This window comes from Aspergillus pseudodeflectus (genome assembly GCF_044049435.1).
Source record: "Aspergillus pseudodeflectus strain CBS 756.74 chromosome Unknown BJX68scaffold_122, whole genome shotgun sequence".
Lineage (NCBI taxonomy): Eukaryota > Fungi > Ascomycota > Eurotiomycetes > Eurotiales > Aspergillaceae > Aspergillus > Aspergillus pseudodeflectus.
The window spans coordinates 1-27938 of NW_027263898.1; the positions used below are offsets into that span (position 1 = coordinate 1).

Below are 27938 nucleotides of genomic sequence, written 5' to 3' on the forward strand. Positions count from 1 at the left end.
TTTTTTTTTTTTTTTTTTTTTTTTTTTTGCTTTCCTCGGTCCTTCATCCGTGTCTCTTTTTTTCGGTTCTGTCCTTTCTGTTTCAAAAACCATCTAACTAACAACACAAGCGCCTCCGCCAAATCACCGACCCATCAACATCACCCTCCGCAACAAAAGACGAAAACCCGTACCACCACCTCCGAATCACAGTAACCAGCGGAGGCTGCCATGGCTTCCAGTACCTGATGTCTCTCGAAGCCGCGTCCAAGATTGACGCGGAAGAAGACACCATTTTCGAAGCCGAAGCAGATTCATCCGCAGAGGGCTCCTCTGGCGGGAATGCAAAGGTCGTCATGGACGAACCATCGCTTGAGCTCCTTTCCGGTAGCACAGTTGATTATACAACCGAGCTTATTGGCAGCCAGTTCAAGATCGTCGATAACCCACGGGCTACAAGTAGCTGTGGTTGTGGGACGAGCTTCGATGTCGTTGATTAACGGTCTTTCTTTGTCACATCTTGCGGAGAAAGGAGACGGTTGTGTATACTTCACTGTTTTGATAGAGCGGTTATATCATCCTCACTCTTGTATATCATGCTTATTACGTCGAGAATATAGAGAAGCGCATGCTACACTACCAATTGTACTTTCTTGTCTATAAGACTGCAAATCAAGTGATTGTTTTAAATTTTTGTTATATTCTTGTACCAACATCATCTCCTCAACTAACCAGAGTCCTTTTTTGTACCATGCAGGATCGGAGTGCATAGCCGGAGACATATCACATATCGAACAATAAATAAAGAAAAAAGAGCAAAATCAAATACATGACAGATGAAGTCCTCGCAATCCCTTTTGTATGACTTCAACCAACAATCCTAAAACCCCAGGTCAGGGCCGCAATAGACCCTTGAAATAAAACCTAAGCATGGACAATGCAATCAGAGAGAAGAAAAAAGTCATGATGCTAGCAAGGGACAAATAAAGGGAGACATGGTAAGTCGTTTATAAAACATCATCATCTGTCTCTTCTCTTCCCCTTCCGCTTCCACATCTCGAGGAACCCGCATGACCTCATCCATGAATACACCAACCACCACAGCCCTTGTTCAGCAAATTACCCTCTCATTGCTATATGAAGTACCTATCTTTTGGTCTCCAGATGGGGGTATGCCAAGCGCATCTCATTTTGTTTTGCAGAATTCCAACACGTGTCAAGCAGCGCATAGATGGCAATTTAGTAGACACGGGCGAGGTTCCTCAGGTACCAGTCCACAAGGCGGCGTCCGGCCTTGGTCTCGCTGACGTGGATGAGATCTTTCTCGAGAGCATAGTCGAGGTCGTTGGCGCTGACGGACTCGCCATCGAGCAGTCCGCCCTCAACCCAGCGGACCTGGCGGCTGCGCTGCTTGTTGATGAGCAGCCACGAGCGGAGCTTCTCGGGCTCGACCTCGAGGAAGCCGGCGAGCTTCTTCAGATCCATCGTTGTGTAAAGCTTGAGGTAAGACCGGATCGTGGGGTTGTACAAGGTGTTCTTGACCTCATCCATGAAGATGGCGGTGTGGTGGTCGACGGGGTCGACGTTCAGGGCTGGGTTGTCAAAGTCAGGAGGGGTGGGGCTGATGAACTTGGGGCAGGCTGAGCGGAAAAGCTCCTCGAAGAGGGGAAGAGCTTCGGGTCCGCCGTGCTGGAGGCGGATGAGCTGCTCGCCGTACTTCTCACGGAGGGCAGAGTGGATGGTGTCGTCGAGGCGTGTGGGGTGGAGAGCAACACAGATGGCGATCAGAGCGTACATCTGGTCGTTCTTCTTGGCAATGGCGTCGTAGCTGTTGCCGCCCTTTTGGAAGTTCTTGGTCCGGGAGACGTAGACCAGGATGTGGCTGAACATGCGGATGGCGTCTCCGTAGCGGCGCATCATCATGTAGGAGAAACCGACATAGTAGTATGTGGTGAAGTGGGCGGCCATGACACGGGCAAACATGGCCTTTTTGTTCATCTCGATGTCGTCGAGGGTCTTGAGGGCGAGGCTGAAATCACCCAACAAGCAGTGGACGCGAAGCAATCCAATGATGGAGAAGTATCCCAGCATCTTGTAGAGTGGGCGGGAACCGTATTCTCCAGCAAAGGCGGCGGCATCCTCACCACGCTTCATAGCGGCCAGCTGCTCGTTGATCTGCGACTTTTGGATGAGGGAGTAGAGGACGTTAAGAACGGAGTAGCAGCCCCATGTGTTGGGGTTCTCGCGGAGAAGCTGAGCTTCCTCCTCGTTGGAGCCGCTGCGGGCAACGCGGTTACGGTAGCGGCAGAAGGATTCGAACTGGTAGATGAACTCATCGATCACATCCCAGGCCCAGTAGTACTATTGGTAAGCAAGCGCACCGTTAGTATTTCTGAAGCAAAACATTCACCCGTTCCGTACAAGGCACACACAGAACTGAACCAGAAGGCGGGTATAATGAATCTCAAAACTCGACTACCGGGAATGCAATAGATAACAAGGGCCAACATACAGAAGGAACCTCCAATTCCACCGGACCATCCGAGTTGAGGATGTAATGGAACAGACTGCAGTAGTTGTCGTAGCTGGCAAACTTTGTCTCTAGTGTGGCCTGGTATTCCAAAGGAGTGGCGGCAGCGGCGAGCTGTGCCTGCAGGTCCTGCGTCTGAGAAGCAGCTCCGAGTGATGTAGTCCGATCCAACTCGCTCATTCCATCGTCGAAGTTTACCTGTTCGCGGTAGTCGTTGACCAGAGCTTCTTCCTCGACATCAGATTCGTCGCCCAGGTTGGGGCGCGCATTCACGCGCTCGTCGTAGGACATGGTGGGCGAAAAAACGGATACTGCCGGCTTTCAAAAAAATCGTCCGACTAATTGTTGACAAGAGGAGGGGAGGCGCGCGGGGAGGTCGTCAGGCGTGGACTCGGCGTTTCGGGTGTGGGATTTCGACGGTTCTGCCGCATCGAATTTTGAGGGTTTTCGCTTGGGCGATTTGTGCTTATCTTATCTATGCATACTTGGCTGCTTAGTCATTTATACTCAGCCAATCCACAAACCGACCTTGTATAGAACGCAGAGACGCAAATGTTTAGATAGTTCTGCTTCATAGTAGACACAATCAATGGCAGTGTGTTAATCACAACGTGAGTGAAGCACTGTGTATTTGCTACAAACTTGCTTGAGTTGAAAAGGATATTCTGATCCTATGGTGTCTAAATTGTCTTGATGTGATATGCACACAAATCCTAGTCCGGTTTTCTGTAACAGTATTCCAGCTGTGAAAGAATTGCATGCCCTTCCGAGTACCCCAGAGTCCACGACCATACCATTCAAAAACTCTCTTCGTAGTCAACCAATAGTTGTCGAAGACTGTCACATCGTGATCCTTATAGGAACAGCGCATCAGTTGCCAACACACTATCCTCACGAGGCACAATTGCGAACTACTAGAAGAAAAGGTCGTAATAAAGGGCCCGCTCGTCCAAGTCTAAGACTAATCCTCCGGCTCTCAGGGACGCCGTCACGAGATAGTGTGGAGGTACCATGGCATGAAATAGCTCAGCCGACCTGTAAGAAGGCTGGGATGATTTATCCGCAGATCAACCAATTCGCGAGCAAGGAAACCGTTTCCAAGCTCATTCATCCGAAAACAAGTCTACGGCGCTCCGTAGTGGCGTTCAGACACTTGCGGAAAATAGTTCGTTGCCGTCTTCGTCAGTTAGCTCTCAGCATGCAAGCCTCTTTCCGTCAAAGGACGTGTGATGAGGCAGAGAGCTCCCTGACGGCTTCAGACTGTTCTCCCTGCTCCCTCGTGGAATAGAGGAGTAATCCTCACCGCGAACTCACCATGAAAGGATGGGGTGTCGGCCAGCCTGCTCAATCGTCATACTTTTGTTGACCCCTTAACGCTTCCAGGGCCGCTAATATCGCTGATAAATAGACCCATTCTCGATGAAAGACCTCTTTTATTCCTCCAAGTATCACCACCGACGAGCCTTCAGGCATTCACCCCTCGGTTGTCCCTTCCATTTTTCGCGCGTACGAAATCCTCCAGCATTACTGGTAGGCGCACGAATCTGAGTATGCCGCTGTTCATCTTCCAAGTCCTCATTTCGCACGTTAACTTCGCGCCTCCGGGTTCTATTCCATCAGCATCCTGGCATTATGAGCATTCTGAGTCTCGGCGTTGGACTGAAGCGACAACTTCTTCCGGCAACGGATTTGGCGAATTATCGAGTACGGAATAGATTTCAAACAAGGCATCTTTCGCGGCGGGGAATTTTCTGCTGAATGAATCGAGAAACTTCCATAACACAGAGAACGCTGCGCTGACTGATTCGTCATTCAGAAACGGGAGTAACGTGAGCGCGCCGCTCTTCGCAGGGCCGAAAATCAGACTGGGCGTATGTGGCAATCCATAGTGTCGACAATACAAATCGAGGTAGTCGGCAATCTGTCTTGCGGCATGGATCTGTCTGGTTTGAACCCATTCGATCGTGCTCGGATCTAGTGACGTTTCCGTATTTCGCTGCTCGAGAAGAAGACCCAGAAGCAAGATGATGACTTGGTGGCACTTTATACTGCAACAAGGGATTAGACTTGATCGTGAGTATCGATCCGTTTTCGGTCCTTACTGCAGAAATAACATTTGTGGGATAGGTTCCCCATCAATAATCTCCGTGTCAGGGAGACTTTGAAGAAAATCTTCAAGGCGACTATACAATGAGTCTACCTCTTTCCACACCTTGTCGATGCCCATATTGAAAGCCCTGTCAAAGAAAAGGCTTTGTATATCCAAGACGGTCTCGGTCAAGTCCACCATTTTCCTCAAGACATACGGAAGATTTGCCAATCTTTCTGGGTAATCTTCGCGGTCTCGAACAGGGTAGGGAACCCACATGGTGTCGCTTTGTGGACCGTCCATCTCACTGAGTGTTAATCTGGGTATTTCGAGGTTTGATATTCTGCGAGATTCCATGGACATGTGTCTGCAAAAATGAGTCAACAAAGGTACATACTTTCCGAACCGTGGCTGGTCTTACGAGTTCATTATAAAGACACCCCAAGCGGTTCGGGCGCTAGAATGCTTGAGTTCGTCCTGCATCCGGTCCCATTCGCTGGGTCTTGAGCTTGATGATCTGAAAATGCCAAGGTCTTGCCCAAGCTGTACAGCTTGACGAAGATAGAGCCAGCTAGCATTGTCCTTCCCTTGAAGCTTCAAACTGTAAACAGTCAGTTCTGATGTTCCAAAAGGCTAAGCACACAAGGCACTGCGAGAGCTCCCACAGATCTACTCACTTGTGGCTCATCAAAGCCAGAGCCTGAATATTGGCCAGTGAAGGTCGACCCTCTTGGGCCTTCCACTGTTTCTCTGCTTCCTCGAAAAAATGCTGACCTCGAGAATATATGTCTCCCGGAGCGCCATATACCTCAGGATAATGCGAATATATCTGATGACAGTCAGCACAGCACAATTTTTCGGCCACGACTGGAACTGGGATTGACTCACGCTCGCCAATGCTAGAATGCTGTTCACGAGCATAGGGCTACAGAACTTTGACCTTGTGTCACCCAGCTTCATGTGCTCCAGGAACAGATTTTGATCAACCACCTGCATTAGTGGGTGATCCCACGTGAAATATACTGATATCAGATGAGAGACAAGGTGATCATCCTGCGTGACAGCCGTCCATGCACGACATTCAACCCGCAGTAGGGGAGTATCACATAGCTCTCTGATGGAAATCCTGGAATGATTAACCATTGCGCTGCTATCCTGGCTTCCGACGCTTTGCAGGTCCTCAGGACTTCTTAGGTCCTCGGAGCTAGTGTCGCTCGCATCAGCTGGCGATCCCTCGGGAAAAGCTGTTTCGAATGCATGGGGAAATCTCTGAAGAATGTTCGTGGCGACTTCATCCAGGTCACCGCGACCTTGGCGCACAACTGTCAAGAGATCCTCAAGTTTTTCGCCTGTTGACGTGCGCAGCTGCCCTACGAGGATTCTTAGAACACGCCGATAGTATTCGAGATCCTCTGACGTCTTTGCTAGATCTTTGCTGGTTTGTTTCGCAGCGAGCTTGCGCCTAAGATCTTTCGACTCGTCGAAAACGCATTCACTTTTGTTATTCTCACAAGCCTTACATGGGGCCGGTCGTCCAGTACACTGTTGCGAACAAAAGAACTGTTAGCTCCAACCACGTCGGAAAAAGCACACGGGTTAGGGAATTGCGTGGCTGCCAGAAACGTACCTTTCTCTTTGCTTGCTTACATGGCAAACATGCACTCGAGCTCTTCTTGTTCTTTGTCAAGGGCTTGTATTCTCGCAATGGCCCGGGGCCTGGAGCGATTGTGAGAAGATGTTTATCCTTGCTGGAAGCCATTTTCGACGGTAAGATTTCGGTAAAGCGGGGACTTGAATAATCAAAAAGGCCAGAGATGCCCTCGGAGTTGAAGTATTATCCTGACAAAACTCCCAGAGGGCACGAAGGCGATGCTATCTCGAGGCAGAGCTCTGGAGAGGCATTGAGCTTTTTTTGCCACTGTTGGTTTAGGTCGCGTCGAATGGGCTCATGTGCAGCAGCTATGACTCGGTCTACTTGCAGGAACTGGGCGCAGTGCGGGCTAGTATCACTGGGCGCGCGCCTCAATCGAAGAGTGTCTGGGGAAGGGGGGCGACAAGTGGGAAGTGATGTGATGTGGAATGGGAAATGTGAGTCGGCGGTAAGACGAAACGGTATGTTCAATTATGGGGGTATGTCGGCAATAATGGGTTCGTGGCGGTCGAAGGAGGACAGCGAAGCCTGAAAAAGAAAACTGACTGTTAGAGAAGGTCCAGATTCAAGGGAAAAAAATCCCAAAGGGCAGAAACAGGGCCCCAGCGGGATAAGCCAGCAAGGATGGGAATCCATCGATCGATTGTGACAAGCCCAAAGAACATGGAAAATGAATCCAGACAAGCAAACAAGCATGGATGGGGGGGCCAGACGCATGGATGGGTGATGCTATCGAGTGGAGCAAGTCGAGGAGAGCAACGAGTGGATGAAACAGCGCCGCGTTGGACATGGCTTGAAGGGAACCTGATGGCCTGTTCCTTGACCAGACATCCCTAAAGGAAGGCGGGAGCTGTTATTCGATGGTGGAGGTCTCCCGACTAGCCACAGCAAGCCTGCTACCTTGAAGGCCCGGAGGACCCTGGGTCCGCTGATTTCATCCTGATGCTGGGGAATTGGCAGGTTGGGGAAGAATGGTCATGCTCATGGAGTGAGACTGAGCTCGCGTTGGCCTACCTTTGGGTCCAAGGCTCTAGCTTCGGGAGCCACCAGTGGCAGGCAGTGTGGGAGTGCGGGTGCTCTCGATACGGAAAGGATCCTGCCAGTACTTTGCACTCTGCGCACATTATTTCATATTTATCGCATCCGCAACGCTCGCACCCCCTCCGATCCGCGCAGCCTTTCCCGACCCTTGTCCAAAGTTGGCAAGCAGACAGGGGAGGCGACGAGAAAACTGGAATCGCGAGGATGAAAACAGGAAAAAAAGTCACTTGTGACAGATGATCCAAGGAAATCAGGATTAACCCCGAGTGACGAATACGATTTGGGAACGGTAACAAAACATATCAATTACAGATAATGGAGGGGAACCACCAGTAGCAATGATGAGTTGGTTGAATTGGATCCCGTCTACGTAAGGGTCTTGCAAGCACAGCTTTGCAGAGTGCCACTGTGAATGCTCAACATATCAATCAATAGGCGGATAATATAACCGGCCACTCAGCGCCTATCACAGCCAAGGACCGGCTGTGTCGCCCGCCAGTCCCGTGAGCTGCTTGTGAGGTAACCACTTTCCACCGGTGCATGGACGGGAGTATACGCGTAGAAAGCTAGCCACGGCCTTCAGTACCGAGCGAGTCGCCTCGGGTGCTGACCGTGCTGAGGTCATTTCGCACTTGTTGCATTTGGGCTGCCCGTGCCGGAGCCGACTCCCAGCACCCAGCACCCATCGCCTATTGGGTGGATTTTTCATGCGACAGAATGATGCTCTTCCGATGAGAGGCCTGATGACCGACAATCAGGGACCGCTGCAGGGGCCGATAGGCTTCGATAGATACTTCCAGCGAATCGTCTTGAGCCCGTGGCTTGACATTCGGAAGGTGGTCCTTTCACCCCACACCTAGCCGATCAAAGATGGAGAAATCAGCGTCCACTAGTTCGCGCGTTGTGCCATTTAGCTAGACGCTTTCCGTTTGTCATAGGCTGGATATAACTTCCTTGGATATAGCTTCCCATGCATGTTTACGGTCGCCACACCTTCGGCTGATAGTGAAACCACGGATACGCGTCTTCTCGAGCTCTCTTCGGTTCCCTCCGCCGACCACATTCTAATCCTTGCGGCTGATGAAACAAATCTTGGTCCACTTTCACTATTTATTCTTACTTGCAGAACCTTATAAATCGACGGGAACGGAAGCCCTCTCGTTTCTCGAAGCCTACTCGATCGGGAGCCTAGGTTTTCAGGCCGCTCACGCTGACTACCTAGTCGCACCGAACGCAGAATAAAGTGCTGACAACAGTGATGTCTCCCATCTCTCCCCTCAAATCGCTGTATCTTCGCTCTTTGTTGATTACTTCAATGCGATTGTTCCTGGCTTGATCTCGGTTAGCATCGGCCAGACGAGGGGCAAAATGCGAGCGGTGGGGTTTTATGGTAGAAAAAATTGAGAGCGCAGCGCATTCTTTGTACTCCCATGTCGGCGAAATATCTCTAGAAAAATCCTACAACATTGCTCTTGACATCTCTACATCCCGTCTACACGATAGAAGCCGACGAAAAGGATCCTAGTTGACGCTGAGTCCCTTGGAGCTCTTTTCGTGACTCATCGCGCAGCCATCTATAACTGACTCACATCCCTTACAATCCTTTCCCTCATTATTCCAACCACAGTCACAACAAAATGGGCTCAATTGCACCTGCACGCGCTGAACTCGACGCCTCCGTCGTCAAGATCACCCGATCCAACAACCTCCGCGATGTGCCTCTCCCCGGTTCCCAGGAGGAGCTCAGTCACTCCTACTGCACCGACCACATGGTCACCGTGCGATGGACCGACGAGAATGGCTGGGAAACTCCCGAAGTCAAGCCGTACCAGAACCTAAGCCTCCCTCCCACCGCATCATGCTTGCACTACGCTACCGAATGCTTCGAGGGCATGAAGGTCTATCGCGGCTTCGACGGCAAACTTCGTCTCTTCCGACCCGACCTCAACGGCGAGCGTCTCTCTAACAGCGCCGTTAGAGCTTCCCTACCCAGCTTCCGGTTCCAAGAGCTCAAGACACTCATTGCCAAGCTGATGCAGGTTGACGGTCTCCGTACGTCGCGCCTCATTCTCACCTTTTACCCCGCAACCCTCGAGATAAACCCGCTAACACGAACCTTTATATAGGCTGGCTCCCCAAGGACCAACCCGGCCGATTCCTTTACCTCCGCCCCACCCTCATCGGCAGTGGCATGCAGCTCGGCGTCCAAGCCCCCAAGGAAGCCCTCCTCTTCATCATCGCCGTCCCCTGGCCCGACCCAGCCACCCGCATCAAGTCCGTCCCCGGCGAACCCTCCGGCCTGAAACTCCTCGCCTCCCACCCAGATACCATCCGCGCCTGGCCCGGCGGTTTCGGATACGCCAAACTCGGTGCCAACTATGGCCCCTCGCTCGCCGCGCATGGCAAAGCGCAAGCCCAGGGCTTCGATCAGGTCCTCTGGCTCTTCGGCGCCGATCGTCAGGTTACCGAGGCGGGAGCTAGCAACTTCTTTATTGTTTGGGAGAACGCGCAGACGGGAAAGCGCGAGCTGGTGACAGCGCCGTTGGAGAACCAGTTGATCTTGCCCGGTGTCACGCGGCGCTCTGTTTTGCAGCTGGCTAGGGAGCGGTTGCGCCAGGGTAACGGTGACTTGGGTGCTGTGGAGGTTGTTGAGAAGACGTTCACTATTGGTGATGTCGAGACAGCGTGGAAGGAGGGACGCATTGTGGAGGCTTTTGTTTGTGGTACTGCCGTATGTTTCCCTTTTACCCTGTGACTTTGTAGCCGGACAGTGAGCTAACAAGTGTAGTTCTTCATCACACCCGTCAAGCTCATCCGAGACGGCGAGGTCGACATTCCTCTACTCAAGACCGGCTCTGATCGTGCGGAATACGCCGCGCAGATCAAGTCCTGGCTCGAGGCGATCATGTACGGCAAGGATGGCCAGGAGAACCACGAGTGGGCGTACCTCATTGAGAACGAGAGCGAGAAATAGACCTGTCGTATACTCATATTGTGAGATGTTGACCATTCATTAGATTATAGACAGGCTTTGGGTGGCAAACCTTGGTTATTTAGACATGAATATAATTTACAGATTCAAAGTTTTTGGGTTCCAAAAGTATTGTTGCATGTTGTAGATTGTCACCGCAGTGCCTCTGGCACGGTGTCCAAATCGACAATCACCGGCGCGTAGTCGTCTTCCTCGTCCTCAATCATTTCCATTTCTACCTCCTCTCCGTCCTCCAACTGGAGCGTGCCCTTTCGAAGCACGGCATCACGGTTCAGCTCCCAATCATACTCGTTCTTCACCCAAGATTCGAGGCGCTCAAATTCGGCTTGCACAGGAGATCCTTCCACGTCTTCGAGGGTTTCGTACAGCGCCGTCCGAAAAGCTTTGAGTAGCTTTCGTAGAAATTCAGCTCCTTCGCCTAACTGATCGAAAAGTCCTCCCTCGATGTCGTCGCACCGCTTGAGTTGAGATAACAATAAGCGCAATACTTCGGCCATGAGAGACGCCCTCTCCACGATTGCCCGGCGGCATGTTAATATCAGTCGCAGTAACCGCTTCCATTGTTGGAGACACGAGTAGTTCATCAAGGTCAAGCCCATGAGGAACGTGAATTGTAGCTCCCCGAGCACCTGCGTTTCGCCTTCGCTTTCATCATCAGGACGCGACGAAACGCTCTGAATGATCTCGCCCAACGCCCAGGACCGATCCCGCGCTGCCTCTGTTCGCTCCCGACCTATCGCGCCCTCCCTCCACGTCATCTTCAGATCGACAGGGAGGAAGGAGAAGTCCCTCTCCTTCGCCCCGGCATTCCCAGACTGAGCCACGCGCTCTAAACTCGACCCCTCAAGCCCAGGGATATCATCATTATCCCGCTTCGCCGTACCTCCAGACGTAACTACCCACCGCACCCTCCCATCCCAGTCCATATCCACATCAACCACCCCCTCTCCCCGGTCCGCGCCCGTAATCCTACTCAACAACCTCGCAGACAACCGATCCGTCAACGCCCTCCACTCTCTCCTCCCTTCCTCCTCTGCCGCCTCATCTTCCGACTGCTGCGACCTGTGCACAGAAACTCGACTCCGATACCCGAACAACCCACCACCCCTCCACAGCGCCCCCAAATTCGCCCGGTACCGCATTGCCTCCTGATGTCCTTCCTCTGTACCCTTAATCTGCTCCAGCGCCTCTGTATCCCCATCCCACCGCCAGATGAGTACCTGCGGTTCCGCGCCAATACTATCTCCTTCTGTCGCGTCGTCATCGATGAAGAACCAAGCACCGCATCGCAGTGATAACCCTTCTGTTGTCCCGGTGTACAGAAAGTGCCAACCGCCAGGGATGTCGCGAATACCATGGAAGTTCGGTGTTGATGTAAATGTGATTAGGTCGATGCCAACAAGGGTTTTCGGGGGGAGGTGCGGGGTTAGGAGGGTCGGTGTTGGGATGGGGGAGGATTCCTTGTTTGTGCTGGCTCGGCGTTTGACCAGATCCGTCATTTTGCCAGCTGTATAGGTATAGAAGCCGATTCTAGAAGTATATGATTGGTTTCAAGGCGACCATAAGAATGCTTTCATGTTGATTTGGATGTAAAAATGTGCTTGAAAGACGTTGGTGCGGCGAGAAAAGAAATCGAGGTGCTTGAGAAATTTAGGTGCTTTGGTTGCGGGTCTGACGTCAACCATCTACTCCCTACTATTGCTCATACTTAGATATAGCGGAGTCGAGTGACTCGTTGTAAGATGTCAATATCAGCACGAATCGAAATCTAAAAGCATTGATCGATATGTCGCCCAGCAGAGGGACTAGCGGGCATGCACCAAGTGATCGTCGTTATTTGCGCAGCCTTGAGGCTATCTTTGTCACTTATGACCGTGCGAAGGGTTTTAGGGCGGCCAACACTCATACGCTCGTCTACGACTTGAAAGAAAGATTCCAGCGAACTGAACTTTTGTATTTTGGACATGAAATGATGAAGACCAGGCAATCACTGCCGTTCTTCGCGTTTATTCCATCCACATTCAGCAGGTAAGAGGCCTAGCTAGCAAATGTATGCTCCGCAAACCCGACCACGCAAGACCAGAAAACCCCGCACAAGCCGAGACCAAAAAGCGAACATACAGATGCGCAGCACAGCGCAATCGCACGGCAGGCTCGCACATACCTACAGACGACGACCACGGCGACCACCCTTGCGACGAGTAGAGTCGGAAGGAGTAGGGGTGACGTCCTCAATGCGGCCGATGCGCATGCCAGAGCGGGCAAGGGCACGGAGAGCGGACTGAGCACCGGGACCGGGGGTCTTGGTTCCGTTACCTATAGCCAGTATATCAGTATCCATCTTTTGAGAGTCCCGCTTCGGGGGATACGCACCACCGGTAGCACGGATCTTGATGTGAAGGGCGTTGATGCCGAGCTCCTTGCAGCGGGTAGCGACGTCCTGGGCAGCCAACATGGCAGCGTAGGGGGAGGACTCGTCACGGTCAGCCTTGACCTTCATACCACCGGTGACACGGCAGATGGTTTCGCGACCGCTGGAAGCTCGTTAGTTGCAAATTCCATTGCATATTGACGGATGCGACAGAGGCAGAACGTACGAGAGATCGGTAACGTGAACGAAGGTATCGTTGAAAGAGGCGAAGATGCGGGCAACACCGAAAACGAGCTTGCCTAGAGACGGACAAATCGATTAGACTCCATTTTTTCACGAATTTGCTTTGCAAAAGGGTGCGCATACCATCTCCGGCCAGAGGGCCGAGAGTGACGTTCTCCTTGGTGGCAGTGGCGGCTTTCTTGGGGGCCATTGTGTCGACTTGCTGATGTGGGATGGAATATGAGGAGAAAGAAAGAAGTCGTTGCGGTGTCCGGCTGGAGATACAGACAGGAAAATCTGGTGGTGGATCCGTGTGCCCTACTGTGGCTATGCGGGCTCTGATTGGTTTCTGAAGAACACAAGCGAAAAAGCAGCCAGTGGGCTCTCGGTGGGCGAGTCGGACCGCAAGGCGGTCTACACTGTTGCTCTGCCATTATTTAAAAAAATCTTCCATGCGTCAACATTGTGACTTTTGTTAAACCTGTCAGGCTTTCAACAGCAACTTCTGAGAAGACTACGGACATTCTCTGGTGTATTCCGGAGGGTCTACTATAGAGTCAACAACAACACTGTCTGATTTGGGAATTCATATACTCTTCAAGATGGGGTTCACAAAGGAAACCGCCTCCATCGGCATTATTGGCATGGGAGATATGGGCAAAATGTATGCCCAGAGGTTGAGCAATGCAGGATGGAGGTAATCACGACCTTGTTTTCGGTTCTGTCCAGTTGTCAAATCAACAGCCTTGTCGCATTCGGTAAGCAAGCCCCCTTTTCATCCCCATCTTTTGCATGATGACTTGAGTGCATTTGGCTCGAGCATGGTCTGCTAGCTCGCTGTTAACGCCATTTTGGCTGATGGTGAGCTGGTTTTCCGTCGATGATGTAACATACTCGCTACCTTACTATCATTTGTCTGATATTTGCATTACTCTCTGTTACTTGAAACTCGCATTGTTTTGTCTGGGTCTCATGCTAACTGAATCACTAGGATCTTCGCATATCCCTTCGTACTTGTGGACTGACATGGCCGTACTAACTCTCTTAAGGATTAATGCATGTGACAAACCCGATAGCTTTAATAAATTGCAGAAAGAATTCGAGTCTCAAGTACGTCCGACTCGCAGCTCGCGCTGTCTGTCCCGAAACTCATTATTGTATATAGAGTGGCGTAACAATATACCCGAATGGTCACCTTGTCTCAAGGATTAGCGATTTCATATTGTACAGTGTAGAGGCCGGCGTCATTGACAAGGTAGTCTCAGAGTATGGCCCGTGTATGTTGCTCCTATATTGCTCTTCGCACTATGGAGCACATCTCTAACCCTTGAACAGCCACCAAGGTGGGCGCTATCGTTGGCGGCCAAACATCTTGCAAGGCACCGGAACTGGCTGCATTCGACAAGCATCTCCCCCAGGATGTAGAAATTGTCTCATGCCACTCCCTGCATGGTCCGCAGGTGAACCCCAAGGGCCAGCCATTGGTAGGTATCGATAAATGTTTGTTGACGGACCCTGAGTAACCCTACCTAGGTCCTGATTCAACACCGTGCCAAAGACGAGAGTCTCCGATTCGTCGAGGAAGTCCTGTCGTGCTTCAACTCCAAGTATGTCTACCTCAGTGGTGAAATGCACGACCGTATCACAGCAGACACCCAAGCCGTCACACACGCAGCATTTCTAAGTATGGGAACGGCATGGCACGCGAACCAGCAATTTCCCTGGGAGATATCCCGCTGGGTTGGCGGGATTGAGAACGTCAAGATCAATATCACTTTGCGCATCTACTCGAACAAGTGGCACGTCTATGCTGGCCTCGCAATCCTCAACCCAGCTGCAAAGAAGCAGATCCGGCAGTATGCAGAGTCGGTGACAGAGTTGTACAAGCTCATGATCGAGGGACGACGGGACGAGCTCAAGCGCCGAGTAAGGGCAGCTGGAGCGGCAGTCTTCAAAGAAGGCACGGAGAAGCAAGACCTCTTGTTGAGTGATGAGGTTCTCGACCGCTTCTCGTTGTCAAAGGGAACTCGCGAGACATCGCCGCCCAACAATCATCTGAGTCTGCTGGCCATCGTTGATTGCTGGTCGAAACTTGGCATCGTGCCGTACGACCATATGATCTGCTCGACGCCCGTGAGTGGCCCTTTTGAGACCCCTTTTGAGCCCCGTGCAGGTGCTAACTAGAACAGCTTTTCCGCCTGTGGCTTGGAGTGACAGAGTACCTATTTCGCAACCCAGACCTTCTTGATGAAGCACTAGACACAGCCATAGACGACAAGACATTTCGATCTGATGATCTTGAATTCACGTTTGCGGCCCGGGTAAGTTCGACTCTTCATTTGGAGCTGCCTGAGACGGTGACATACTGATGTCATTTCCTCCTTTTGTTCTAGGCATGGTCAGACTGTGTTTCCTTTGGGGATTTCGAGTCGTACCGCGATCGATTCGAGAGGATCCAACAGTACTTTGCTCCACGATTTGCCGATGCGGTCAGTCTTGGAAATGAGATGATGAAGACAATCCTAGAGAAGACGAGCAACGAAACTTCGTAATGATAATGAGCGTATGGGATACGATGAATGCGGTGCTAGAAAAAGCTGGGCAACCTGGCCGAGATCCTGAGATCTCACTCAGTTCAATAATACATTTTCAATGAGAAGTCGTGGACCACCGGACCATCGTACTTGTATTGTGTAGGTGTGTGGATTGTTGTCGCGACTCCGTAGCAGTATAATTAGGTAAATGCTCGGTTCTTCATGCTTTCTTGGCTGTGTTCCTTGAAATATACATTGTTGATGTTGAAATCCAATGGTTCAATCTTAGGTAGCAAACCACAATTAGTCAAACGCGTTGATTAAGTTAATGAAGAACCCGAAAACCAAGGCTTGCCACAGATACTTGATACTCTTTCACAAAGTTAATAATGCATTGGAATATGACATGAACCTTAAAAGAGTTGTATGGACAGGTTGCAACCTCAGGCCACCACGATATGTTAGTCAGCCAGCAAGCCAAGCCATTGTGAACCTCTCAGTATGGCTGAGCCAGCTTGAATCCAAGAGCAATCGGGGGCATGCAGCGAGCTGATAATGCCTATTTAGTCGAGACCAATAATGGATGACTGACCTTTGTCCGATCGCTTCGTGATTCAAACAAATCTCCGCTCTTTGTGTTACATGAGACTATTCAGCTGCCCCATCCCGGATTCCCCTCCCTCGCTGTTCCCCAGACACAACTGCCTCCGCGCTCGCGACGTCCTGCACCCCTCCCCTCAAAAGCAACAGCGACAACAACAACAACAACAACAACAACAACAGCTCAAAACTCCGGGTCCCTATTTCGCGCCGTTCCATTTTAGCCCGGTCCTGCTCCCGTGGTTTTCGTCGTAAACCCAATGCAGCCATCTATCACGCATCTCATTCGCGCCAGGTGATAGAGACGCCTCACTTGCGGCTAGATGGAGACCCATGGCGTCCGGATACAACTCAACTTTCTCCGCGACATCGGCCCAGCACCGCGCTGCAGGCGATGGGAGATCACTGTCTAGTCAGGATGACGGCTTCGTGGACGGCAGCTGGCCTGGGCCTCCTGCTTCAAGAACGGGGAGAAATGGCCGATCTGGGTCGGGAGGAAGTGCAACCATCGGCCCGCGGGGAGGGTCCTTGGCTCCTTCCTCAGGAGGACCGGGTAGCTTCAGCGCCGAACTGAAAAGTATGAAGTCATCGCGAAGTACCACTCCGCGCGCTGACACACGACCCGACGCCCCATATGCGCGGAGACCTAGCAGCATCGACTATAACGACCTACCGAGCACAGAGGAGCGCCAGGCCGTGATTCGTGATAAGATTGCCAAAGAGATGAAGATCAAAACAGGGACAGAGAATATGCTAGAGGCACTGTTAACGAAGAGTTCAAAGCAAACAAAGGACCAGAGGTTGAGGGTGGAATCTGAGCTTAGCTCGTCAAACCGCAAGCTTGCCGAGCTACACAATGAACTAGAGGAGGAGCTTCTACGTGCGCAGGCGCCATCAACTCCTCCTCGAAGCCGGCTATCGAGTTTATTTCAAGGAAGCTCAATGCGATCACCCTCTCGTGTCGCCAATGTGTCCGACACTGAGCCACTGGAAGATGTCGAAGGGGAAATGGAGTCGCCGACATATGTTCTTGCCGAGACTCTTCAAGCTCTGGAAATAGAAGGGATGTCGCCGGATTATTACGTTGAGCGTGCAAACAGTCTCGTCGAACTCTTCAAACGACACCCTACCTTGAAGTATGACCTTGCGTGGTCTGTTTTTGGTCTGCGAGTTCAAGTCATGCTTTTGAGTGACAGCAAAGAGGTAGTGGCAGCTGGTTACCGGTTAACTCGCTATGCCATTGCAGACCGAAAATCCCTCCAGGTCATCCGATCACTTCATACAGATGAACTCGTTATCCTATCCTTGGTCAAGGAGAGCAAAGCGAGCATTGAACGAGAGCAGGCACTAAAGTTTGTGCGTGCATTTTTAGATGTCAAGGATGGTGTAAAGGAGATTTCACGTCCTGTTGTACGGACGATCGTGTCCGTCGCTGAGCACCACGAGGACCGTCTTCGAAATATTTCACTCATGACGCTCGCGGAGATACTAGTCAAAGACCCTCAATTAATAGCCTACGCAGGAGGGTTTTCCCCATTACACGATGCCCTTTCAGAGGGAACATTTGGTGCCTCAGAAAGTTTGATCTCAAGCTTCTTGCATGTCCTCGACACACCTCGCAGCAGGACGCATCTTAGGGGAGGGTGCGAATTAGAAGCGGTTCTCGCACCATTCACTGACTCTCTGTCCGACAGTGTTCGCAGTGGACGCTTACAATCATCAGCAAAGGCCATCTCTGCGATGTTAAAGACATGGCCGGGCTTGGTTATTCTCGGAAGGAACGGAGCAAAGCCGCTAAAGTCGCTTTTAGAATCGTTGCACTACCCTGACCCTCAGGCGAGGGATTTGATCATGGAGCTTCTATTTGACGCCTTGAGGATAAAGCCGCCCTCTTGGTCGTCCTCATTTCTCGCCGGACGAAGGCTTACGACCTATGGCAGAGTCGCGAATTTAAGATCAGAGTCGGACACGAAACATCTCCGGGGCTTTTTCGGCGGTGGCGATAATAAATTCGATCTTACAGCACACTTTTCGACACTTATTCTCGCTGCCTTGGTCGATGCTGGCCTGTCAAAGGTAAGGAAGGGGCTTGCTCCTTTAGGTCCTTTGGTTGTTTTGTTGTTTGCTAATAGTTGCAAAGGCTCTCTGTGACCTGATTGAAGAAGAAGAGGATCTATCGCTTCGGCGAAAGGCAACGTTGCTTCTGACAGAGGTTTTGAAGCTAGCCCACCATTCTCTACCCCAGAATGTCAGTGCGAAGCTTCAAGTTCTTCCACATTTGATTTCGCCTGCCATTACATTTGACGTTGAGAATCACGACGTTTCAACTTCTACTATATACCAAATAGAAAGCATCAACAGGACCCTGGCCCGCTCGTTAGCCGGTGTTCCCAATGGAGCTGGAAGATATAGCGTTGATGTTGATATTTCGGCCACCCTATTATCCCCAGATCAGAACAAAGACAAGCTGAGCCCTGCCTTGGATGAGACGCAGTTTCGCAACGCGATCCTGGAGACACATGTCCTAAATACCGTCAACTATATCAAGTGGAAATGGGACCTGATTCATAAAATCGTCGAAGGTCCTCTCACAAATCCAAAGAGGCTTGATGAAGCGATAAAAGGGTCCAAGTTTATGAAACGCCTGATGGGATTCTATCGCCCGTTCAAGTACAGATTTTCGATGCTACCAAACACGAAACCGAATCAGCGCTATGTTCGCACAGGCTGCGCATTGATGCGCACACTGGTGCAAACCACCGAGGGAACCAAATACCTGGCGGAGAACAAGTTCCTCCGGCAGGTCGCTGAATGTCTTGCTCAAGTGGACCATATGAGTGGTCTGACGTCGTCTTCACCATTATTCTCCAAGGACCAAATGTCCTCAACATTGAGCGGAGGGTACTTTGCCATGCTTGGAACATTAAGTGCTGATGCAAACGGCCTTGCGATGATGGAAAGGTGGCACATGCTCAACATGTTCTATCATATCATTGAACTTCGGGATCGGGACGATCTAGTGCAGACGCTTTTGGGCAATATGGATTACACTCAGGGCAGTCATCTCAGAGTGATGCTGTCCAAGGCGCTCACCACAGGCTCGAAAGATATTCGCATCTTCGGAACCAGACTGCTTCGAAAGTATACGATGGGAAATGTCTCACTTCCTTCACTCATGGATGTGGATAATGCCGACTGGGTTATCAAGCTCCTCGTAACCCAGCTATATGATCCCGATGTTTCCGTTTGCCAAGTAGCCGTCAAGATTCTCGAGGAGGCGTGCAATCAGCGTGACTATCTTGAGTTTGTGGTCAAGTGCCGACCATCTTTAGATCACCTCGGCGAAATCGGCGCGCCCTTACTCTTGCGATTTCTATCGACATCAGTAGGGTATCATTATCTCGATGGACTCGACTACATTACGCAAGAAATGGACGACTGGTTCCTCGGCAGAAATGATGCATATGTGGGCCTCGTCGAGGCTGCTTTATCCCGAGCTTACGTCGACCAACCTCGAAGAAGCAGTCTGGTTCCTGAGGATCTTGTGGACCTTCAGGATATCGGCCTGGTACCACCGCACTTCTATAGGGAACTGGCTCGCACTGCCGAAGGGTGCAGACTTCTCGAGGAGTCAGGCCACTTCAATGAGTTTTCTGGAACGATTCAGGATTTCACATTGAACGAGGAAGACAACGAGGCCCTCCTCAAAGTCAAGGGCTGCCTCTGGGCTGTGGGAAATGTCGGGTCTATGGAGTTGGGCGCTCCATTCCTCGGTTTAGACCTTGTGCGGCATATTGCGAAGATAGCCGAATGCGCAGAGGTCCTGACAATGAGGGGGACTGCGTTCTTTGTCCTGGGCCTAATCTCGCGCAGTCAACACGGGCTTGGAGTCTTGAGAAAATGTGGTTGGGACTCGGCGGTTGATCAAAAGGGAAATTCACTTGGGCTATGTCTCCCAACGGACTTTAGCAAGCTCTTCTTGGTATGCTCCCCAACGCCCCCAGACGTTTACCTGACTGACTGATCGTTTCAACTCTAGGTTGATTTCCCTTCCTATTCCAGATCTTCAGAAGCGAAGCGCACATCCCAGGAAAAACTCAAAGCAGCTACCTTGGATTCTGATGCTGGTAACCAAAAGATCCTCAAGCTGATCGCTGACATGGGCAACACTGTTTTGTCCAAGCGGGCAGCAGCAGATCTTCACAGGTAAGCATACTCAGCTCCAGAATCAATACTTTTATGGCTCACAAGACTGTGAATTTGCAGCCTCAAATCCAAACAACCTGAAAAGTTCCACCAGCCTCACCTTTTCCGCAAGGCACTGAGTATTCTCGAAAGTCACCACTTTAGATTGCCTGCTCGACGCTTCGCACTCGATCTTTTCGACAAGAGCGTGATGCGGCGTATAGTCATAGACGAGGAGTCTGATACCGATTCGGACGAGAGTTCCTCGCAAGAATCGTCCTAACCCTTTCTTCTCCAATTTAGGCTTTACTAGCCTAACTTCAATCCAAACCTCGTGCCGCTCCAGGCATGAACGACAAACGAACATTTTCTTACGTGTTTCTCGGCCTATAGTATGCTGGTCTTGCGGTTGATCCGATGTTTTCTGGATTTGGCGAGAAGTGGTGGCTGTTATATTGATTGAGGTATATGGTTGTGGGAGTTTCGGTTTGGATTCTTGGTTGATTTTCTTACTCTTGGCTTCATTTGAGAAGTCAATGTCCTGCTTCTTTAGCGGCAGATGTATACTGTACATACACACGAAACGATCACGAAGGTTGAATATCATCACTTAAGTATATCATTGGTATCGTCACTCCTAGGTAGCTGTAGAACTATGCTAAATCTGGAGAGTAATGCATTACATAAGGCGTTCATAAAGCGGCAGCATCCGTAGCGTAACATGGATCGGAGTATTTAGCCTAGGCTATCCGACTGAGGTCAACCTCACCCCACGACCAAGATGACGGGCCCGATGAATTCGGCAGTTCTCTCATCATCCCACACTTGACATTATTCCGCACTCTCGCATTCTCAAACGTCAGTCCTCCTAAGTCACCCCACACCATTCCCATGGAGCCTGAAGATGTGACGTCCTCTCCGCACTCTCCGCCACACGGAGACGAGGATGCTTACTCCATCTCCTACTCCACATTGAGCTCGCGCTCACGTTCCCCGACGCCATCATCACTAGTCGATATAACGCCTCCCCTTCCTCTTCCTCATGAAGTTATCCGATTGATTCAATGCGCACAATGCTCGCACCCGTTCCGGACGCCGTTGCGCCTTCCATGCGGGAATACCGTGTGTCGATCGTGTCTTCCGCCCGTGCGGCCGCGCACGGGGGTATCGTATCCGGCGAGCGAGGAACGAAGGCAAGGATTTACGTGCCAATGGGGGAGAGAATTCTGTGGTGCAGATCATTGTCTTGGGGACTGTGGGGTGGATGTAACGCTGACGCGATTGGTTGATATCTTTCAAGCGGTCCTGGGCTCGAGGTTAGATGCGGTCGGGGAGAATGCTGGGATTAATATTGAGTGGAAGCGGTCGTCGGAGACGGATGCGGAGGTAAAGAACGCGAATATTGGGACGGATCTACTCAGAGGTGTTTATGATTTGGTCGGATCAGGACGGCTTGGGTACGATGCTTCTGGTGTGCAGTACGATCCCCCCGTACAAGCAAACCTCGGCCAATATGATAGGTCATTCGAAGCGCTTAGATCTGCTGTGCGCAACGAGTTGGATTGCCAAGTGTGTTACTCACTAATACTTGACCCATTGACAACCCCCTGCGGTCACACCTTCTGTCGCAGCTGCGTGGCCATGGCCTTGAGCCATAGCAATCTCTGTCCGGTTTGCCGGCGAAAGTTGAACATGACTACGTCTGTTCAGTCAGAACGAATTAACAAACGGCTGTCAGACCTCATTCAACTCTTCCTCCCCGATGCGGTGGCTTCGCGGCGAGCGGACCTGGGTTCAGATATTGACGCGGGCACCGAGGGAAAGATTCCGTTGTTCGTAACCTCACTCTCCTTTCCTACGATGCCCATGGCGCTACACATATTTGAACCTCGATATCGCCTTATGATACAAAGGGTCATGGAGAGCAGAAGCCGAAAGTTTGGCATGGTCATGCCGAACCGACGAGGTCGGCTCCAGCAGGGATTGGGAAGAGCCCCTTTTTTGCGCTACGGCACAGTGTTGGTGGTTGACCGCTACGAGCTGCTGCCTGATGGAAGAAGTCTCGTCATCGCCACCGGAATGTCGCGCTTCAGAGTGGTTAGCTGGGAGCTGGTGGATGGCTACCACGTGGGTAAGGTCCAGCGGGTGGATGATGTTTCAATATCGGAAGAGGAGGCTCAAGAATCAAGAGAGACGTCCGCCGTGCTCGATGTCTCGGCGTCAATTAGCAATGCCACAGAGAGATCATTGGAGTCCATGTCAACGCAGCAGCTATTCCAGTTCGCCCTCGACTTTGTGCTGAAGGAGCGTAGACAGGGAGCTCCCTGGCTGCACCCTCGTGTCCTTTTAGCGTACGGGGCATTGCCCACCGATCCTGCTATATTCCCCTGGTGGCTCGCCACGATCCTACCCATTTGGGATGAAGAGAAATACGCCTTATTATCATCAACGACGGTTAGACAAAGGTTAAAGGTCACTGCGAGATGGATAAAGAGACTGGAGTCTCGACCTTGGTATGTACAATCAAATCTCCGAGTCGAGAGCAAACAACTCGGCTGGTCTTTTGGCCGCTCATCATCTCATGTTATCCCAGGTTCTCTCGCTCCCGTCCGCCTTTATCCGCTGTCTTATGACTAGCCGTCCCTCTCTTCATCTTTTCCGCCATATCACTACTCATTGGGTCGGGAATGGACTTATCACCGTCCTCCGGTGTGGTAACATCCTTTAGTCCATTTTCAATGTCCGTATCGGTATCATTTGGACCCGGTGGGGTCATCACTCACTTTGAGGAGCCTGGATTAGTGGCACCTCAAGGCGCCGAAACGTACCTATCCCAGACCCTGGTGCTTGGACTCTTCCTAGCCATACTTGCAACACAGGTGGCTGTCAATGCTGTGCAGGCAGTGCGAACAAGGAGGAGAGCACGAGTAGAAGGCGCCCGAGCCGTCCAGACAGCTCGGGAGCAGAATGGCATCCCAGCACCGGCTCCAGCGCCAGCGCCAGCCCCGACGCCGACGACTACAACAACGGAGGTGCAAGATGAAGTTGAGGGAAATGATGCGAATCCTGCCAGAGACGTCAGCTCTGACGGCGCTACTAGATGACTCACCTTGAGTCTAGACACCATGCAAACGTAAACCCAAACTGGCAACCATGGTCCAGTCAACACCAGCGCAATCTGCTGGCCGAACTCTCGCTGGCGAGTGAGGCTTAACTCGCTTTTCATTAATAGTCGAGACCCTATGACGGCAATCCGCCTTTGGACTGTTCAGGACCCGCGCAGATTACGTCGTTCAAAGCAGGCAATGGCGTGCGTGTACCAATCGTTATAGGGACCTAGGAGGTCCATTCACCCTTGTGCCCATTCAATCCAGTTGGGCGGCCAAGCTTGTTTATCCTTGGAGCTCCAGCGGGCGGAGGGTGGAGTGAGCCTCAATGAATGCTCGAGAACTAGGCTGATTGGCCGGCCGAGGGCTCTCAAAAGATGTACTTTAAGGTATGGCGCGCGTTAGTTAGATTAGATACCTAAGCATAACACGAACACTCATTCGCCGATCCGCTCAAGGTTGGCGCTAGCATGTAGTCACTCGACACCTTACCTCGTTAGCAGCTGTCCTTGATGCGATGGATGAGCGAATCGCTAGGAAGAGCCGACACGACCTCTCAGCCTTGTGTTGGTCGCTCTGGCTTGTGACGCCACAACGGCGGTTATGAAGTGATTATCCATTGCTGGTCACACCATTACCCTGGCAGCTGATAGTCGAAGCGCAAACAGCGGGCCCATGGGTCCTCTCACGTAGAAATTGCGGAGAGGAGGAACAGGAGGGGTTTGCGCCTTCGCCATGCGCCCAAGACGTGATTTAAGCTGAACTCGGTAGGCATTCACTGCGGTTGATCACTTCTCATGTGCATTGAATATAAGACACAAATCGGGGCGCAGGGACAGGATGCAAGTGAAGATTGGGTGATGGAAAGTAGTAAGCTGGAGGAGGAGGAAAGAGGCGACGAGCAGAAAAAGCAAAGCTCAGACTCGGTGCCCTTGGGCTGTCGATCGCAGTTGGAGCGCCAATTTTCCAAACGTGGGGGTGCCGTTCGAGTCCTTCTTCATTTACTTACTTCTGCTTCCTCTACAGCTCCTTCAATTTGTCACACCAGGTTGTTTGTCCATCGGCGCTCGTCGTAGTGATCGATCCGTTGACTATAGTAAGTTTCTCTCAGTGCTGCTTCAGTCAAGCCTCACTCTCACCTTCCCTGCTGCCCCCTATCTCTTCTTTATTCCGTGCGTTGTTGATAACCGCGTAGATCATCCGAACTTTGCTAACCAAAGCTCCCCGACAGATGGCCACGATGTCATCATTTGTTAAACCCGAGAATCATTCTCTGGAGTCGTTATTTCAGAGGTAAGTGGCTTTCCCCGTCTGTGCTATTTTCGTCCCTGCTTTGGTGTTGCTCTTGGTCTTCAAGGTTCGAGCTATCCCGGCGTTGATCATCGATCACTTCTCCATCCTGAGCTTGCCCTGGTCACCACTATCTCCGAAATGGACCGCAACTTACGGTTTCGTTTAAGCAGGCCAAGTGCTGTGAGTAGTAGCATATCGACACACCAAGCCGCAATGTTCTACTTACCTGCCATGTCAGAATAAGCTTTCGACCTCGAACACTGTTACCATATCCACCGCAGAGTATCGCCGTCTCGTGAGTCCTCACATGAATATATCTCTCATCAGGCATTGTTTTGTACTGACCTCAAAGTTATCAGGTCGATACTGCTTTTCATTTCGGTATGTAGCCAACTCAAGCAGTCGTCTGCTCTTCGGCCCGGCCACTGATGGGACACAACAGCAAAGCTGAAGGAATCACTTTTGAGCGGAGGGCTATCTCAACAGACACTCGATGTATGTACATGCTTGCCTGAAACTCGATTTCCCTCTCGCTAAGCTTTCTAGTTGATCATTCACGGAGAACCACAGCCCTCCCCCGATGTTCGTCAGAATGGCAAGGAACACCCAACTAGGAACCAAGCCTCTCCCGCGCACAGTTATCAAGACGCACCCACTGGGGAAACTCAGCCTGGCAACACCATTCTCTCAAGCGAACTTGACGAGGATGAAGACACCCTGACAGACTCCCGGAGCGACGACAGGGATGATGACTACGGCGAGTCCTCGAGGAGCACCGAATCATCTTCACCCCGGGCAGAGCAGCGCACCGTACTTATTCGCGGCTTACCGGACCGGACTACTCATCGGGACATTGTGGATTCCGTCAAGGGAGGCGCCATCCTGCATATCTATCTATGGGCTAGGGATCACACGGCAAGCGTTTCGTTTGTCGAAGAAGCGGGCGCTCAAAACTTCCTTGACCACACACGAGCATACGGCTTCTACGTGGCCGAGAAGAGAGTTGGTGCAGTCCTTTCCAACAGCTATACTAGGCCATTGCTCACATGTTCCCAACAGGTAGAAGTTCTATGGAATGATCGCCAATTCTATCTTCCACCCTTCGTTCGAGCCAAGATCATCAATGGAGCTACTCGGAATCTAGTCATCTACAACGCGGACCCGAATATCACTGAAGGGCTTATCAGAAGAGATCTCGATCATATCCACAATCTGATCGTAATTTCCGTGAAGTCCAAGCATGGCAATGTCTACATACAGACCAATTCCGTCCACAATGCTTTGTTCGCACGCTCTTGCATGATGTCGCGCCTCACCTACAAAGGAATGAAGATTGCATTCTCTCACGACGAATGTGCAGAGCCACTGGCAAAGATCCCTACTGATCCAAAGAGAGAGACATCAGCAGCGCCTGTCAAAAAGTCCGCCCCGCTACCGAATAGATTCCATCTTCTTTCTATTGAAGGATCAGAGGATGAAGAGCGCGAAGACCTTCGTGGGTGGTAAACTAAGCTCTGGTTTCAAGGGCGGTGTCTGCTGGACAGACAACCGTGTGTCTGCTTAAAGCTCCTTTCGCTTACTTTCACATACCAACTCCTTACGGCCATTGCTTGTTACATCGTTTTAATCCGTTTTTTCTTCGCTGTTGCGGCCATCTTATCAGCATTTCAGCGCCTGCTCGAGTGATCTTTTCATTGATCCGTTTTATGACAATATCTACAGTTTCATAAGGTTTAGGGGGCGACTATGGCAGGTGTTATAGGAATTCAAGGCCTGGAACTGTTATCTGAAGGACTTTTACACTTTGATTGGACCACGCTATTATGTACATCAACATTGTACTTTATTGAGCTTAGTGTATGAGACGTGTCCACCATCAAGCCCCATGCGGTAAGCAATGTAGAAAGGCCAGCGTACTAGTAGAAAGTATCTTGTCTGGGCATGGACCTCATTCGTTCAGATAGCCTCTATCAAGGGACCTCGAAATTCCTAGGCAGGGTCGAAAAGAGGTGAAGAAAAACGGAAATGGGGTGATATTTCATATTCCTGGCCTATACTAAATCCAGTCGAGACAGAGCCAGTATTGCACCATTATTCCACCCCCACTGCAACAACCAGAGGTCGTACATGAAAACCCCCTCTAATTGCCCAGCGGGCCCTCACGTCCCAGGGAAACCCAGAACACCAGTCTCCTTCCTTCCATTTTCCTCTCTTTCTTTTTCGTTTGAGCATGCCCATACATAAGACAAGGTCGTATCATGAAAGATGATATTCTTTTATAAAAGAGAAGAAAAAACGAAAAAAAGAAAAGACACCAGAAACCAAGCCGATCCGAACCGCCAAATGTATCTTTCTTTTGTCGAAAGCATACATTTAACGGTAAGACTTCTGGTACCGGGCGCGGGCACCGCGACCACCGAACTTCTTGGGCTCCGCGCGGCGGTTGTCGGCAACGAGGAGTGTGCGGTCGTACTGAACGAAAGCCTGCTTCAGCTGGTTCTTGGAGTGCTCGTCGACGTACTTCTGGTAGTAGGCGACGAGGGACTTGGCGATGGCCTGACGGATGGCGTAGACCTGGGAGGTGTGACCACCACCGGAGACGCGGACGCGGATATCGACGCCGGCGAATTTGTCGGCTCCGACGATGAGAACGGGCTCGTAGACCTTTTTATCATACCGAGTTAATGGGATGGGTTCTTTTGAGTGATGACTGTTGTGGTGTAGTCGGTGCGGCATACCTTGAAGCGGAGGATCTCAGGCTGGACGAGGGAGAGGGGCTGGCCGTTGACCTTGATGAGACCCTTGCCTTGCTGTTGTTCTGGTTAGCGGTGTTCCGTCTCAAGATTCGTGTACATGTGCAGTAGGATTGGTGTCGGAGTCAGGATCCAGGTCGTGTGCGAGTTGTTGCGTGCGGTTCTGCGGGAGCGCGATGAGGCGTCGTGTAGGACGGTTTCTTCTCCTCCTCCCTCCATCATTTCACTGTCCGTCTCTTCCTCGCAGTATCTTCGTTCAAAGTTCCAACTCCACATGCCCATCCGCTGCCATACTGAACCCACAGACTCTGCGCAAAACCGGATCCCAGGAAGAAAAATCGAGAGCGTTGACATCGAATCGGAGCAGATAAAATTCTTCTCATACCTTGCAGTGGGCGACAGCGGTAGCTAAACAAGCCCAAAGCGATCAGCACTCAAGTCCACAAAGAAGCCCTATCTCCAACCGGGCATCTCAAAAAAAGTCCAGTCCTCCCTAGAAAAGATCGAACTCACCCGTCTTCTTCTTGCCGAAGCATTGCACACTCGGGACGGAAGCCATGATGAATGTGTGGCCCTTGTCGGTGTCGAAAG

The 27938-nt window shown here is 51.2% G+C and overlaps 13 protein-coding genes across 13 annotated transcripts; 7 read left to right on the forward strand and 6 right to left on the reverse strand.

Moving 5' to 3' along the window:
* Positions 1–110: 110 nt before the first annotated feature.
* On the forward strand, positions 111–479 carry BJX68DRAFT_273594 (HesB/IscA family protein; the record flags this gene model as incomplete). The annotated part of the gene is made up of 1 exon (XM_071047499.1): positions 111–479. A coding segment is annotated over one exon (369 nt), but the record flags the coding sequence as incomplete, so codon positions are not given.
* A 175-nt stretch (positions 480–654) lies between these two features.
* On the reverse strand, positions 655–2932 carry BJX68DRAFT_250957 (putative eukaryotic translation initiation factor 3 subunit EifCl). Its single transcript, XM_071042331.1, has 2 exons — positions 2492–2932; positions 655–2340 (listed from the first exon to the last, which is right to left on the reverse strand). Exons 1-2 carry the CDS (start codon positions 2798–2800, stop codon positions 1219–1221), a joined length of 1431 nt encoding a protein of 476 aa, XP_070891970.1. The 5' UTR covers positions 2801–2932; the 3' UTR covers positions 655–1218.
* Positions 2933–3129: 197 nt separating this feature from the next.
* BJX68DRAFT_42134 (uncharacterized protein) lies at positions 3130–3968 on the forward strand. Its single transcript, XM_071049143.1, has one exon. It carries the CDS (start codon positions 3210–3212, stop codon positions 3795–3797), a length of 588 nt encoding a protein of 195 aa, XP_070891971.1. The 5' UTR covers positions 3130–3209; the 3' UTR covers positions 3798–3968.
* On the reverse strand, positions 3969–6536 carry BJX68DRAFT_42143 (putative C6 transcription factor). Its single transcript, XM_071049144.1, has 6 exons — positions 6226–6536; positions 5487–6140; positions 5276–5427; positions 5020–5199; positions 4612–4965; positions 3969–4557 (listed from the first exon to the last, which is right to left on the reverse strand). Exons 1-6 carry the CDS (start codon positions 6355–6357, stop codon positions 4140–4142), a joined length of 1890 nt encoding a protein of 629 aa, XP_070891972.1. The 5' UTR covers positions 6358–6536; the 3' UTR covers positions 3969–4139.
* Positions 6537–8187: 1651 nt separating this feature from the next.
* On the forward strand, positions 8188–10366 carry BJX68DRAFT_250965 (branched-chain amino acid aminotransferase, cytosolic). Its single transcript, XM_071042332.1, has 3 exons — positions 8188–9342; positions 9417–10021; positions 10079–10366. The coding sequence occupies exons 1-3, from the start codon at positions 8928–8930 to the stop codon at positions 10262–10264; spliced, it is 1206 nt and encodes a 401-aa protein (XP_070891973.1). The 5' UTR covers positions 8188–8927; the 3' UTR covers positions 10265–10366.
* On the reverse strand, positions 10367–11184 carry BJX68DRAFT_250968 (AAR2 protein-domain-containing protein). The gene has a single exon (XM_071042333.1). It carries the CDS (start codon positions 11038–11040, stop codon positions 10414–10416), a length of 627 nt encoding a protein of 208 aa, XP_070891974.1. The 5' UTR covers positions 11041–11184; the 3' UTR covers positions 10367–10413.
* On the reverse strand, positions 11185–11889 carry BJX68DRAFT_250969 (uncharacterized protein). Its single transcript, XM_071042334.1, has one exon. The coding sequence runs from the start codon at positions 11637–11639 to the stop codon at positions 11283–11285; it is 357 nt and encodes a 118-aa protein (XP_070891975.1). The 5' UTR covers positions 11640–11889; the 3' UTR covers positions 11185–11282.
* A 326-nt stretch (positions 11890–12215) lies between these two features.
* BJX68DRAFT_250972 (40S ribosomal uS11 domain-containing protein) lies at positions 12216–13189 on the reverse strand. Its single transcript, XM_071042335.1, has 3 exons — positions 13020–13189; positions 12880–12952; positions 12216–12816 (listed from the first exon to the last, which is right to left on the reverse strand). The coding sequence occupies exons 1-3, from the start codon at positions 13084–13086 to the stop codon at positions 12447–12449; spliced, it is 510 nt and encodes a 169-aa protein (XP_070891976.1). The 5' UTR covers positions 13087–13189; the 3' UTR covers positions 12216–12446.
* Positions 13190–13314: 125 nt separating this feature from the next.
* On the forward strand, positions 13315–15603 carry BJX68DRAFT_250983 (prephenate dehydrogenase (NADP(+))). The gene is made up of 7 exons (XM_071042336.1): positions 13315–13572; positions 13925–13985; positions 14041–14152; positions 14211–14359; positions 14409–15008; positions 15065–15196; positions 15269–15603. The coding sequence occupies exons 1-7, from the start codon at positions 13478–13480 to the stop codon at positions 15425–15427; spliced, it is 1308 nt and encodes a 435-aa protein (XP_070891977.1). The 5' UTR covers positions 13315–13477; the 3' UTR covers positions 15428–15603.
* Positions 15604–16163: 560 nt separating this feature from the next.
* On the forward strand, positions 16164–20944 carry BJX68DRAFT_250990 (putative cytosolic regulator Pianissimo). Its single transcript, XM_071042337.1, has 4 exons — positions 16164–18085; positions 18150–19991; positions 20049–20215; positions 20276–20944. Exons 1-4 carry the CDS (start codon positions 16343–16345, stop codon positions 20475–20477), a joined length of 3954 nt encoding a protein of 1317 aa, XP_070891978.1. The 5' UTR covers positions 16164–16342; the 3' UTR covers positions 20478–20944.
* Positions 20945–21085: 141 nt separating this feature from the next.
* On the forward strand, positions 21086–23298 carry BJX68DRAFT_260000 (putative ATP-dependent protease (CrgA); the record flags this gene model as incomplete). The annotated part of the gene is made up of 2 exons (XM_071043798.1): positions 21086–22707; positions 22923–23298. 2 exons carry the CDS (start codon positions 21086–21088, stop codon positions 23296–23298), a joined length of 1998 nt encoding a protein of 665 aa, XP_070891979.1.
* A 1324-nt stretch (positions 23299–24622) lies between these two features.
* On the forward strand, positions 24623–26480 carry BJX68DRAFT_42242 (RNA-binding protein). Its single transcript, XM_071049145.1, has 6 exons — positions 24623–24774; positions 24833–24889; positions 24954–24975; positions 25037–25089; positions 25141–25596; positions 25654–26480. Exons 1-6 carry the CDS (start codon positions 24733–24735, stop codon positions 26098–26100), a joined length of 1077 nt encoding a protein of 358 aa, XP_070891980.1. The 5' UTR covers positions 24623–24732; the 3' UTR covers positions 26101–26480.
* A 487-nt stretch (positions 26481–26967) lies between these two features.
* Positions 26968–27906, reverse strand: BJX68DRAFT_260002 (40S ribosomal protein uS9; the record flags this gene model as incomplete). The annotated part of the gene is made up of 3 exons (XM_071043799.1): positions 26968–27258; positions 27333–27412; positions 27861–27906. The coding sequence occupies 3 exons, from the start codon at positions 27904–27906 to the stop codon at positions 26968–26970; spliced, it is 417 nt and encodes a 138-aa protein (XP_070891981.1).
* Positions 27907–27938: the final 32 nt, after the last annotated feature.